This window comes from Scylla paramamosain, chromosome 14, assembly GCF_035594125.1.
Source record: "Scylla paramamosain isolate STU-SP2022 chromosome 14, ASM3559412v1, whole genome shotgun sequence".
NCBI classification, from domain to species: Eukaryota; Metazoa; Arthropoda; class Malacostraca; order Decapoda; family Portunidae; genus Scylla; species Scylla paramamosain.
This window is the reverse complement of record NC_087164.1, coordinates 1,505,003-1,519,797: the sequence shown is the minus strand read 5'-3', so window position 1 is coordinate 1,519,797 and position 14,795 is coordinate 1,505,003. Positions and strand designations below refer to the sequence as shown.

General features: G+C 40.9%; 1 protein-coding gene across 3 annotated transcripts in view; it reads left to right on the top strand.

Moving 5' to 3' along the window:
* The window catches only part of LOC135106738 (WD and tetratricopeptide repeats protein 1-like), a 237,012-nt gene that overhangs the window by 9,440 nt on the left and 212,777 nt on the right, over positions 1-14,795 (top strand). For 2 of the 3 annotated variants that reach the window (XM_064015999.1, XM_064016001.1), the window contains exon 2: positions 9,028-9,136. The exons of the other annotated variant lie outside the window; for it this stretch is intronic. In XM_064015999.1, the coding sequence (XP_063872069.1) occupies positions 9,028-9,136 (109 nt within the window). The remainder of the gene's footprint in view (positions 1-9,027; positions 9,137-14,795) is intronic. 3 annotated transcript variants of the gene reach the window in all.

The following is a 14,795-nucleotide window of genomic DNA, read 5'->3' as shown; positions in this document are numbered from 1 at the left end:
TCCAAAGCGGTAGTCAAAAATTGAACGATAAGTGTCTTGAAACCTCCCTCTTGAAGGAATTCAAGTCATAGGAAGGTGGAAATACAGAAGCAAGCAGGGAGTTCCAGAGTTTACCAGAAAAAGGAATAAATGATTGAGAATTCTGGTTAACTCTTGCATTAGAGAGGTGGACAGAATAGGGGTGAGAGAAAGAAGAAAGTCTTGTGCAGCAAGGCCGCAGGAGGAGGGGAGGCATGCAGTTAGCAAGATCAGAATAGCAGTTAGCATGAAAATAGCGGTAGAAGACAGCTAGAGATGCAACAATGTGGCGATGAGAGAGAGGCTGAAGACAGTCAGTTAGAGGAGAGGAGTTGATGAGACAAAAAGCTTTTGATTCCACCATGTTTAGAAGAGTGGTATGAGTGGAACCCCCCCAGACATGTAAAGCATGCTCTGTTCATGGATGGATAAGGCCCTTGTACAGAGTTAGCAGCTGGGGGGTGAGAAAAACTGATGGAGACATCTCAGAATGCCTAACTTCATAGAAGCTGTTTTTAGCTAGAGATGAGATGTGAAGTTTCCAGTTCAGATTATAAGTAAAGGACAGACTGAGGATGTTCAGTGTAGAAAAGGGGGACAGTTGAGTGTCATTGAAGAAGAGGGGATAGTTGTCTGGAAGGTTGTGTCGAGTTGATAGATGGAGGAATTGAGTTTTTGAGGCATTAAACAATACCAAGTTTGCTCTGGCCCAATCAGAAATTTTAAAAAGATCAGAAGTCAGGTGTTCTGTGGCTTCGATACGTGAAATGTTTACTTCCTGAAAGGTTGAACGTCTATGAAAAGACGTGGAAAAGTGCAGGGTGGTATCATTGGCGTAGGGGTGGATAGGACAAGAAGTTTGGCTTAGAAGATCATTGATGAATAATAGGAAGAGAGTGGATGACATGACAGAACCCTGAGAAACACCATTGTTAATAGATTTAGGAGAACAGTGACCGTCTACCACAGCAGCAACAGAATGGTCAGTAAGGAAACATGAGGTGAAGTTACAGAGAGAAGGATAGAAGCCATAGGAGGATAGTTTGGAAATCAAAGCTTTGTGCCAGACTCTTATCAAAAGCTTTTGATATGTCTAAGGCAGTAGGCACCTGCCGAAACGATAATTACTCCCAGTGAGGTCTAAAGCACTGTTCAGGGGGTGCTGTGAACTTATCATTAAACCCAGCTGTGACCTCACTGAATGTTTCCCTTTGTGTCTCACAACACAAGGGGGCAGTCACAGCCTGCCCTCTAAAGACAACTCTCTACCTCCACACAAAACTACAAGCACCTAATAACACACACACCCTTCACTCAAAAATTTTAAAATCATGGCGACTCCTACACCAGCCTCGGAGTCCCCATCTGGGGAGGGGACCATAAATGTCCCCAGGTCGGACTGCCTTTCCGTCAACGACACTAAGTGTCTTGACACACCCCTCAACTTTTTCTTCATTAACTTCTACAACATTTGCGGTCTAAGATCTAATTTTCAATCTGTAGAACACCACCTCTCCTCTTCTAAACCTCATCTTCTTTTCCTCACTGAAACTCAGGTGTCTGAGGCAACTGACAGTAGCCCCTTTTCTGTTCCCTCCTACTTTCTCTATCCTCATTTTCGATCCAAAGCTGGATGCTGCGTTTATGTGCGCAATGACTTAACCTGCTCTCGTGCCCACGCTCTTGAATCTTCTGAGTTTTCCACCATCTGGCTACGACTACAGAGTCATTCTCATACTAAATTCATCTGTGCTGTATACCTCTCTCCTAACTCCTCTGACTATAACAAATTCTTTGACTACTTAACTTCCAAAGTGGAGCACATTCTGACCCTCTTCCCTTTTGCAGAGATCTCCATTCTTGGAGACTTCAATGTTCACCACCAGCTTTGGCTTTCCTCTCCCTTCACTGACCATCCTGGTGAACTAGCCTACAACTTTGCTATCCTCCATGACCTAGAGCAATTGGTGCAACACCCTACTCGTATTCCTGACCGTCTTGGAGATACGCCCAACATTCTTGACCTTTTCCTGACCTCTAATCCTTCTGCTTATGCTGTCACCCTTTCTTCTCCGTTGGGCTCCTCCGATCACAATCTCATATCTTTATCTTGTCCTATCACTCCAATCCCTCCTCAGGATCCCCCTAAGCGAAGGTGCCTCTGGCGTTTTGCCTCTGCTAGTTGGGGGGACCTGAGGAGGTATTTTGCTGATTTTCCTTGGAATGACTACTGCTTCCGTGTCAGAGACCCGTCTTTGTGTGCTGAGCGCATAACAGAGGTGATAGTGTCTGGCATGGAGGCGTACATTCCTCACTCTTTTTCTCGTCCTAAACCTTCTAAACCTTGGTTTAACACAGCTTGTTCTCGTGCTATACATGATAGAGAGGTGGCCCACAAAAGGTACTTAAGCCTTCCATCACCAGAATCTCATGCACTTTATATTTCTGCCCGGAACCAAGCCAAGTCTGTTCTCCAACTAGCCAAAAACTCCTTCATTAACAGAAAATGTCAAAAACTTTCAAGATCTAACTCCCCTCGTGATTTCTGGCATCTAGCCAAAAATATCTCCAATAACTTTGCTTCTTCTTCTTTCCCACCTCTACTTCAACCAGATGGCACCACTGCTATCACATCTATTTCTAAAGCTGAACTCTTTGCTCAAACCTTTGCTAAAAACTCTACCTTGGATGATTCTGGGCTTGTTCCTCCCTCTCCTCCACCCTCTGACTACTTCATGCCACGTATTAAAATTCTTCGCAATGATGTTTTCCATGCCCTCGCTGGCCTAAACCCTCGGAAGGCTTATGGACCTGATGGGGTCCCTCCTATTGTTCTCCGAAACTTTGCCTCCGTGCTTGCACCTTGCCTAGTCAAACTCTTTCAGCTCTGTCTGTCAACATCTACCTTTCCTTCTTGCTGGAAGTTTGCCTACATTCAACCTGTTCCTAAAAAGGGTGACCACTCTAATCCCTCAAACTACTATTGCTTTAATTTCCTGCTTATCTAAAGTTTTTGAATCTATCCTCAACAGGAAGATTCTTAAACATCTATCACTTCACAACCTTCTATCTGATCGCCAGTATGAGTTCCGTCAAGGCCACTCTACTGGTGATCTTTTGGCTTTCCTTACTGAGTCTTGGTCATCCTCTTTTAGAGACTTTGGTGAAACGTTTGCTGTTGCCTTGGACATATCAAAAGCCTTTGATAGAATCTGGCACAAAGCTTTGATTTCCAAACTACCCTCCTACGGTTTCTATCCTTCTCTCTGTAACTTCATCTCAAGTTTCCTTTCTGAACATTCTATTGCTGCTGTGGTAGACGGTCACTGTTCTTCTAAATCTATTAACAGTGGTGTTCCTCAGGGTTCTGTCCTGTCACCCACTCTCTTCTTATTATTCATTAATGATCTTCTAAACCAAACTTCTTGTCCTATCCACTCCCATGCTGATGATACCACCCTACACTTTTCCACGTCTTTTCATAGACGTCCAACCCTTCAGGAGGTAAACATATCACGCAGGGAAGCCACAGAACGCCTGACTTCTGATCTTTCTAAAATTTCTGATTGGGGCAGAGCAAACTTGGTATTGTTCAATGCCTCAAAAACTCAATTCCTCCATCTATCAACTCGACACAACCTTCCAGACAACTATCCCCTCTTCTTCAATGACACTCAACTGTCCCCCTCTTCTACACTGAACATCCTCGGTCTGTCCTTTACTTATAATCTGAACCGGAAACTTCACATCTCATCTCTAGCTAAAACAGCTTCTATGAAGTTAGGTGTTCTGAGACTTCTCCGCCAGTTTTTCTCATCCCCCCAGCTGCTAACTCTGTACAAGGGCCTTATCCGTCCATGTATGGAGTATGCTTCACATGTCTGGGGGGGTTCCACTCATACTGCTCTCCTAGACAGGGTGGAATCAAAAGCTTTTCGTCTCATCAACTCCTCTCCTCTAACTGACTGTCTTCAGCCCCTCTCTCACCGCCGCAATGTTGCATATCTAGCTGTCTTCTACCGCTATTTTCATGCCAACTGCTCTTCTGATCTTGCTAACTGCATGCCTCCCCTCCTTCCGCGGCCTCACTGCACAAGACTTTCTTCTTTCTCTCACCCCTATTCTGTCCACCTCTCTAACGCAAGAGTTAACCAGTATTCTCAATCATTCATCCCTTTCTCTGGTAAACTCTGGAACTCCCTGCCTTCTTCTGTATTTCCACCTTCCTATGACTTGAATTCCTTCAAGAGGGAGGTTTCAAGACACTTATCCACCAATTTTTGACCAGTGCTTTGACCCTTTTATGGGACTGGCATTTCAGTGGGCATTTTTTTATTAGATTTTTGTTGCCCTTGGCCACTATCCTTTCTACATAAAAAAAAAAAAACAGCAAAAGTTTCACCAAAATCTCTAAAAGAGGATGACCAAGACTCAGTAAGGAAAGCCAAAAGATCACCAGTAGAGCAGCCTTGATGGAACCCATACTGGCGATCAGATAGAAGGTTGTGAAGTGATAGATGTTTAAGAATCTTTCTGTTGTGGATGAATTCAAAACTTTAGATAGGCAGGAAATTAAAGCAATAGGACGGTAGTTTGAGGGATTAGAATGGTCACCCTTTTCAGGAACAGGCTGAATGTAGGCAAACTTCCTGCAAGAAGGAAAGGTAGATGTTGACAGACAGAGCTGAAAGAGTTTGACTAGGCAAGGTGCAAGCATGGAGGCACAGTTTCGGAGAACAATAGGAGGGACCCCATCAGGTCCATAAGCCTTCCAAGGGTTTAGGCCAGCGAGGGCATGGAAAACATCATTACGAAGAATTTTAATAGGTAGCATGAAGTAGTCAGAGGGTGGAGGACAGGGAGGAACAAGCCCAGAATCATCCAAGGTAGAGTTTTTAGTAAAGGTTTGAGTGAAGAGTTCAGCTTCAGAAATAGATGTGATAGCAGTGGTGCCATCTGGTTGAAATAGAGGAGGGAAAGAAGAAGAAGCAAAGTTATTGGAGATATTTTTGGCTAGATGCCAGAAGTCATGAGAGGAGTTAGATCTTGATAGATTTTGACACTTTTTGTTAATGAAGGAGTTTTGGTTAGTTGGAGAACAGATTTTGCATGGTTCCAGACAGAAATATAAAGTGCATGCGATGCTGGTGATGGAAGGCTTAAGTACCTTTTGTGGGCCACCTCTCTATCATGTATAGCACGAGAAAAGATGAAGTTAAACCAAGGTTTGGCAGGTTTAGGTCGAGAAAAAGAGTGAGGAATGTACGCCTCCATACCAGACACTATCACCTCTGTTATGCGCTCAGCACACAAAGACGGAAGCAGTAGTCATTCCAAGGAAAATCAGCAAAATACCTCCTCAGGTTCCCCCAACTAGCAGAGGCAAAACACCAGAGGCACCTTCACTTAGGGGGATCCTGAGGAGGGATTGGAGTGATAGGACTAGATACAGATATGAGATTGTGGTCAGAGGAGCCCAACTGAGAAGAAAGGGTGACAGCATAAGCAGAAGGATTAGAGGTCAGGAAAAGGTCAAGAATGTTGGGCATATCTCCAAGATGGTCAGGAATATGAGTAGGGTGCTGCACCAATTGCTCTAGGTCATGGAGGATAGCAAAGTTGTAGGCTAGTTCACCAGGATGGTCAGTGAAGGGAGAGGAAAGCCAAAGCTGGTGGTGAACATTGAAGTCTCCAAGAATGGAGATCTCTGCAAAAGGGAAGAGAATCAGAATGTGCTCCACTTTGGAAGTTAAGTAGTCAAAGAATTTCTTATAGTCTGAGGAGTTAGGTGAGAGATATACAGCATAGATAAATTTAGTTTGAGAGTGACTCTGTAGTTGTAGCCAGATGGTGGAAAACTCAGAAGATTGAAAAGCGTGGGCATGAGAGCAGGTTAAATCATTGCGCACATAAACGCAACATCCAGCTTTGGATTGAAAATGAGGATGAAGTAGGATGGAACAGAAAAGGGGCTACTGTCAGTTGCCTCAGACACCTGAGTTTTAGTGAGGAAAAGAAGATGAGGTTTAGAAGAGGAGAGGTGGTGTTCTAGAGATTGAAAATTAGACCTTAGACCATGAATGTTGCAGAAATTAATGATGAAAAAGTTGAGGGGGGTGTCAAGACACTTAGTGTCGTCATCAGAAGGGCAGTCCGACCTGGGGACATTTGTGGTCCCCTCCCCAAATGGGGACTTCGAGGCTGGTATACAAGTCACCATGAATTTTGAAATTTTGAATGAAGGGTGTGTGTGTGTGTGTTATTAGGTGCTTGTAGTTTTGTGTGGAGGAAGAGAGTTGTCTTTAGAGGGCAGGCTGTGACTGCCCCCTTGTGTTGTGAAACACAAAGGGAAACGTTCAGTGAGGTCATAGCTGGGTTTAATGAGAAGTTCACAGCATCCCCTGATCCAGTACTTTAGACCTCACTGGGAGTAATTATCATTTTGGCAGGTGCCTCCTCCTCCTTAGAATCCACTATAAATGATTGAACCTTATGTAAGCAGCAGTATCAATGAACTCAATGCCATAATCCCTTTACAGTTATTAAAGGGCAGAAGATCCTTTCCTGGTTAGCATTCACTAGAAAGAATATCTGATCCATCTTATGATTTCAAGCAAAATTTAAAGGAAAGGATCAATTATATGAATGAATCATTAAAATGATCTGTGGAAAAGATGGGTTTCAAAATATCTTTTATCTCTGAGGGAGATAATCACTCCTTGATCCATGGGTTGGGTGTGGGATGTGGTATTGGGTGGGAGGCACATCACTCAAATCTGCCCATCGTGAGTCACAAGATTATTGGCTGCTGGGTGTGCTAGTGCATTGTCTAGAAGTAGCAGGACCCTTACTTCCCCCAGAGTCTTCTTTAACATCTGCTCCTGGTGTTGTCTTCTGGTAAAAAGTTATTGAAAACCCATCAGAGAAGATGGCAAAAATAAACCAGGCTCTTTGGAGTAGTAGTAGTGAATGGGTAAGTCCGTCATCAGATCCTTCAATGCACGGGGCTGGGAAGATTTGCCTACATCAGCCAGCTTGAGTTGGTGTGTGCTGTCAGCATTAGTGCAGCAGAGGGGAGAGGTACATCATTACTGATCTTGTGACCAGGTGTGCTAGCCTCGTGAGCAAACATTTGTGAATTTCTTGGTAGAGACTGCCAAAACAAACCTGTCTCATCTGTATCTGATGTGTGCAGCTTTTCTTTCTGGATTAAATCCCTTAGCATTAATTAAAATGGCTCTACCTCTGCCTTGTCAGCACTGCCAGCCTTCCAGTACTGCACCTTGTTGGTCAGAGATGACGTCAAAAGTGCCATAACCATCCATCACTTACTTGAAAATCAATGTTCATGTGTCTGGCTAATTTTTCAGCTGGTGCTGCAATCTCCACCCATCACACATTCATCTTAGTGGCTCACTGCTGTATAAAACCATTTGGCTCGGATCCTACTTGAATAAACACCCACCACTGTTTTACCATTATTTTGATGGAATATACATTAATCCCAACAGGGTCTATAACATGGCCTTGAGGGACACCAAGTGTGACTGAAGTTATGGATGACTTTTTACCATTAAAAATGACTTGTTGATTTCTGTTAGGTAGATGATCTTTAAACTATGAGAGTATTGAATAAACTGAGAGTATTAAACCTTGGATATCATAGTGGTGCATTTTATTAAGAAGAATCTTGTGTTAACTGTTTCATAAACTTTGGCAGAGTCTATAAAGATGGATAGAATGAAAAATTTATTATTTTCAGCTGAAAAAAAATCAGTAAAGAAAGTATTCAAAGGTTGAAAAGTGTTATATTTGTATTCAAAATCAAACTGAACAGGATTGAGAACATTCTTATTTTCCAAGGAACTTATTCATTGTGATTTCTTTAAAGTTTCAAACATCATAGAAAATACTTTAAGTTGAGATATTGGTCTAGTTTTTAGGATCATTATTAGGACTAGGTTTGTGAATAGGGATAATTTTAGCAGGAAAAATTCCAGTTGCAACAGACTGATTAAAAAGTATAGTTAAAAAAAGAGGAAACTGATCAGAATGTCTTTAAATTACAGAAGCTGATATTTCATATACACTATGGTTCTTGTTATTTAGTGTCTTAATGACTAAATGACTACTTTTATGTCATAGGCAGAGAGAATAGGAAGCATCATAGAGTTTGGGTAATTGCCTTTAAGAGGAGTGGACAAAAAAAAAAATAAATAAATAAATAAATGAAATAAAGTAAAGTAAAATAAAATAAAATAAACCCAGACCTCAAAATGGAGTTTTTAGCAGCATAGTCACCCTTAAAGTGTCTGCAGTTTTGTGTGAAAACAGGAAACTAATAACATAATTCCTTCTATATTTAAATCACCTTTGTTTAGAGCTATTTAAAGGTATTTAAATGCTTCACCACACACTAGGCCACATGTCTTAGAAATTCATGATTTTGAATTTTTTTAAACTTTTATTTGGTGTTTTTACCATATTTGTGGATGTCCATATGGCAGCATTGCTGTAGAGGAGTGGGAGGGTCAGCTCTGAGTCACCACACCATGACAGGCCAACCATTTCAGTGTCTGCCGAGACATCAAAGGTGCTCAGCTGTCAAGCACCTCACCCCATTTTTATTGACTTTTTTTTTTTTTTTTTTGCCCATTCACAAATTTAGAAGCAATGGATCATCATTCAAATGCAAATCTTGCATGACTAGAGGCAGTAAAGATGAGAGAAAAGAAAGGAAGACCACACACTCTTGTCATCAGCCCACACACTCTTATCACCACCTTACCCAACCTCACACCTCACCTCTCCACCCCCTCAGCCTCTTCCCTCTGCCTCTCAGGAACTACCAAGGATTCTACATTACATATCTTATACATTCCTTGGGAACAACCTCCATCACCACACCTCGTTGCTGAATACATTCCTTGTTAACAACCTCCATCACCACACCTCGTTGCTGAATCCTACCAAGCAACAAAGCTGGATCTATGAATTTATCTGTTCCAGGAAAAGTCTCCACTCCCCTGCAAAGATGAGAAATACATCATCTCTCTCACAGGTGGAAAGCCTCATATTCAAGAAATGCTACAAATGTTTTGGGGAGAAGAAAACTGAGGTAAAAACAACAGCTTTGACAGCAGTATCAGCATCACTTGTGTTATGCCCTCTGATACTTTCACCTGCTTGTGAGTAATATCTTGTCAAGCAGGAAGGGACCAGGTGCCAATTAGACCTGAACATGATAATAAACACTGGTTTACTTTTGATTGTCATTTTTATACTATTATTTGTAAAAAATTTATTGAAAGCCAATTTGTGCTATGATACACACTTCTCAGAAGAAAATGGCTAGTATCTCAAAACTTATATTTTCCACATTTTAAACACACTTTCTCTATTGACTTACAAGATAATGCAGATGTAAAGGTATATTTGGAAAGAGGAAAGAGGTTTTTTTTTTCACCAAAGACAAATTTCCCCAAAAAGTTGTTCATATTGTATTAGTTTTTTTTTTTTTTGTAAAAAAAAAGAAATTGTCATCAAAATTTGTTTGTTTTATTTCAATATGAAATGTCTTATTGAAAATCCATCTTTGATGAAATGAAGATATATGTGTGTGTATTATGGAGAATGATTTTCAAAATAAATGGTTGAAAAAACTCCTACGCTGATGATACCACCCTGCACTTTTCCACGTCTTTTCATAGACGTCCAACCCTTCAGGAGGTAAATATATCACGCAGGGAAGCCACAGAACGCCTGACTTCTGATCTTTCTAAAATTTCTGATTGGGGCAGAGCAAACTTGGTATTGTTCAATGCCTCATAAACTCAATTCCTCCATCTATCAACTCGACACAACCTTCCAGACAACTATCCCCTCTTCTTCAATGACACTCAACTGTCCCCCCTCTTCTACACTGAACATCCTCGGTCTGTCCTTTACTTATAATCTGAACTGGAAACTTCACATCTCATCTCTAGCTAAAACAGCTTCTATGAAGTTAGGTGTTCTGAGATGTCTCCGCCAGTTTTTCTCACCCCCCCAGCTGCTAACTCTGTACAAGGGCCTTATCCGTCCATGTATGGAGTATGCTTCACATGTCTGTGGGGGTTCCACTCATACTGCTCTTCTAGACAGGGTGGAATCAAAAGCTTTTTGTCTCATCAACTCCTCTCCTCTAACTGACTGTCTTCAGCCTCTCTCACTGCCGCAGTGTTGCATATCTAGCTGTCTTCTACCACTATTTTCATGCTAACTGCTCTTCTGATCTTGCTAACTGCATGCCTCCCCTCCTTCCGCGGCCTCGCTGCACAAGACTTTCTTCTTTCTCTCACACCTATTCTGTCCACCTCTCTAATGCAAGAGTTAACCAGTATTCTCAATCATTCATCCCTTTCTCTGGTAAACTCTGGAACTCCCTGCCTGCTTCTGTATTTCCACCTTCCTATGACTTGAATTCCTTCAAGAGGGAGGTTTCAAGACACTTATCCATCAATTTTTGACCACTGCTTTGACCCTTTTATGGGACTGGCATTTCAGTGGGCATTTTTTTTTATTAGATTTTTGTTGCCCTTGGCCAGTGTCCTTCCTACATAAAAAAAAAAAAAGTGATAATTTGAAGTGATACTGATACCATTTTTTTACATTTCCAGTGTGTAATATATTTTTTTTTCTTAAACTAATGAGCATATCTCAGTGAAAATTGAGGATTTGATGTTTTATAAACTAAGTACATGCACACCAAAAATTATGTGTATCAGAAAAAAATAACCTTTTAACTAACAGGTGTCCACGTTCTTTAGTGAAGTTTTGGATTTATGTTGGATTTGGGAAGGTTGGTACCAAGCTGTGGGGCAGTACCAGAGAAACAGTTGCTGAAAGCTTCAGAAATGTCAACTGGATTATTTAATGTATAATTATTGTAATGAAGCCTTTTAATGTTATCATTTTTATGGTATTACCTTTGATCTCATTTCTTGTTTTCCAAATATTCTTAGTATTATTCATAAAATTATAGATAATAATTGGATTTGGCAGCATGAATGATTTGATTACCTAAGTTTATATCTGTATTGTTTGTATATGTTATATGAGATTTTTCCTTGTTTATACTTTTGAATAAATTACTTTTGTTTGATTGAAGTGAGTATGCATTTAGTGAACCATCGGTGTTGAAGTCTTTTAGGTTAGTTAGTACATTTTTTTTATTTTATAGCATTACACAACAAAATAGCAAACAGAGATACTGAGAAGAAGAAAGAGAGAACTGAATAGAGGAGGAAGATTTGAGGGGAAGAGAGAGAGATGAGTAGCCAGCAGGATATCATAGAGCATAGACGTGGTGCTTAGCGAGGCGTGGGAAGGCATGTCTAGGGAGGGCATATTACTGTATATCTAAGGGTGGAATTACGGTATAATATATTATTATTATTGTATACTATACAAGGCCCCACAGGAGACCAGAATCTGAGAGAAGCCAGATATTGGGCAAGAGAATATTTGTGGTTCAATTTCTGGCTACTCCTGTGAACTGAGTGGCTGCACAGTCTTGCTTTGTTTGACTGTCTGGTGTATTTGTGTCATTGTACAGAGCATTCTAATAGGAGGAGGCTCGGTTCTCTCCCCCTTTCTGCCAAAGTGCAATATCTTGTGGGTCTGGTGCATGTCTGAGTGTCATAAGTGCTGTGTGTCATGTTTGTTAAATACTACTGGTATAGGATTCCACAGTTGTGAGTGGGACAAACCAGAGGATTGTATAATTTTGAGCCTATTTATAGCTGTTTAGTTTCCTCCTTGATTTCCCCAGTGTTCAGAGGTGAGAGTGTCTTCTGGCAGATTTTAGATAGGCTTCTCTCTGGCCATAGAGTGTAATATTTCTGCTTGACGGTGGGTGGTTTTGTTACGGTGAGCAGTTTGTCCAGTGGGGGTATTACCCTCACCTTGTGTGTGCATTGTCTATGTTGTCTGTATCCTAGAATGTAGTTCATTGGTTCTTTCCAGCTTGGGGAATTAAGTTGGTGCTTGTTTTGCTCCCTTCTCAGTAGGTGGGTTAAACCTACTGTGTGGCACTGGTCGAAAAATGGGCCGCCCTAGCTGATTTTTCCCAAGTAAAATAAAATTCTAAACAAGAGAGAGTTTAGGAAATTGTTCTTACTATGTCAATCAGTCTCCCAAAAAAATCATTGTAATCTATGATATTTTATATAGTGGAACTTAATTCATTCCTGAATACCGTTCAGAACCCGAAATGTTTGGAAACCAAAACTGTTTTCCCCATAGGAATCAATGTAAAATAGATTAATCCATTCCCAGACACCTATCCATCATGTCTTAGCAGGTAATGACTGACACTTCCACTGCTAAGATGTCTGCTCCACAACACCTCCAGCTCAGAAATTATTTATCCAGAAAGGATGTATTGAATGAACTTAGGGATATGGAACTCATTAGAAGATATTGTTTAGACTATGTAGGTATTCTCTTTATCACCAATCAAGTGAGGGAAGCCTTACAGAGTGACACAGAGAGGAGTAATCCACTCACCACCAAAATGAAGGTGATCATAACACTTAGACATCTTGCTGTTGACAAAAGCTACTGGGAAAATGCAGTTGTGCAGTAGTGATGGCATTGTGGGTCACAGAGAGAACCACAGAAGGCTTGGGATCACTCCTGAGTGCTGAACCTAGTTTGTTTACATCGAGGTTCTTCAACAGGATCATATTTAACTTATTTCAAAGATTGAATTACTGTCTTACCCACTGTGTGTCCTTCAAATATATAAAAATGAAGGAAATATTTATAGAAACTATAAATTAGTAATAAACAGCAGCTTTTGTTACGTCTCTTAGTATTTGAAATCAAGTAACTTAGTTTGAAAACTGAATTATGGGATGGCAACTAAAGCAATTATGAGTTAAAACTTTTGTTTGAAAACCAAGTTGTTCAGAAAGGGAGGCATTCAGTAACTAAGGTTCCACTGTACTTTTCATTTGATTGCTCGTGAAACAATATGACAACAGGTGAAAATCAGGGATCAGTGAGATCACTGCTGATGGCTACTTCCTTGCCAGCTGTACAGTAAATTTCCCCTTGTATATTTGTGTTTGTGTGTGTGTGTGTGTGTGTGTGTGTGTGTGTCTGTGTGTATGTGTGTGTGTGTGTGTGTGTGTGTGTGTTTTGGTATATATTGTTAGTGTAGTTATTATTCTCTTTCCTGCAGTATTTCACATAAAAATATAAGAGCATATAACTTGTAAGTGAGGGATAACAGGGTGCGTGGCGCTCATTGGCCGATCCTGTCTGATCAATCACAGTCCGGCAGTGTGATCAATGTCTGTATGTGTGTGTGTTCTTTCTCTCCTGCATCATCTCATGATAAAACTATAAAGACATAAGGGTCATGGCTTAGATAGGGTCATGGCTTAGTGACAGGCGACAGAGAGTGGTAATAAACGGCTCGAAATCCGAGTGGGGTCATGTAATTAGTGGGGTGCCACAGGGATCAGTATTAGGGCCATTGTTATTTCTAATGTATATCAATGACTTGGATAGTGGAATTAGTAGTGATGTTAGTAAATTTGTGGATGACACAAAGATAGGTAGATTAATTAGGTCAGAATCGGATGCCATCGCCTTGCAGGCAGACTTAGATAGAATGAATGACTGGACGGATAGATGGCAAATGCAATTTAATATCAATAAATGCAAAGTGCTTAGCGTAGGTAGAGGAAACCCACACAATAGGTACACATTAGACAACCAAACTCTGGTAGGTACAGGGTACGAGAAAGATTTAGGAGTTATAGTTAGCTCTGAACTCCGTCTAGGGAAACAATGCATAGAAGCCAGAAACAAGGCAAATAGGGTACTAGGATTCATTTTTAGGAGTGTTAAAAATAGAAGGCCGGAAGTAATATTAAAGTTATACTTGGCGCTGGTCAGACCTCATCTAGACTATGCGGTGCAGTTCTGGTCCCCACATTACAGGAAAGATATAGGTCTATTAGAATCAGTACAGAGGAGAATGACTAAAAGGATACAGGGGATGAGGAGTATTCCTTACGAGGCGAGGTTGAAGCTGTTAAATTTACATTCTTTAGAGAGACGTAGGTTAAGAGGGGACCTGATAGAAGTCTTTAAGTGGTATAAGGGTTATAACAAGGGAGATGTAAGCAAAATTCTTAGGATCAGCAACCAGGGTAGAACAAGAAATAACGGGTTCAAGCTTGAAAAATTTAGGTTTAGGAAGGAGATAGGAAAAAATTGGTTCTCAAATAGAGTGGTAGATGAGTGGAACGGACTCAGTAATCATGTAGTTAGTGCTAGGACACTAGAGAGCTTTAAGAGAAGATTAGACAAGTTTATGGATGGGGATAGCAGATGGAAATAGGTAGGTGTGTTCATACAGGGACTGCCACGTGTAAGCCTGGTCGCTTCTTGCAGCTTCCCTTATTTCTTATGTTCTTATAAGGTGAGTGTTAAGTAAGTACAGTAGCTCAGTTCAATCTTGTGTTGACACAATACATGAAATTAAAAACACTACCAAAAATCACGCTAATTTCAACTGACATGTAAGGTGGTTATATGGAGCACTGCAGAGATGGAAGGCATAATATTTTGTTTCTCTCTCTCTCTCTCTCTCTCTCTCTCTCTCTCTCTCTCTCTCTCTCTCTCTCTCTCTCTCTCTCTCTCTCTCTCTCTCTCTCTCTCTCTCTCTCTCTCTCTCTCTCTCTCTCTCTCACTGAAACATGGTAATCCCACTATTGTCT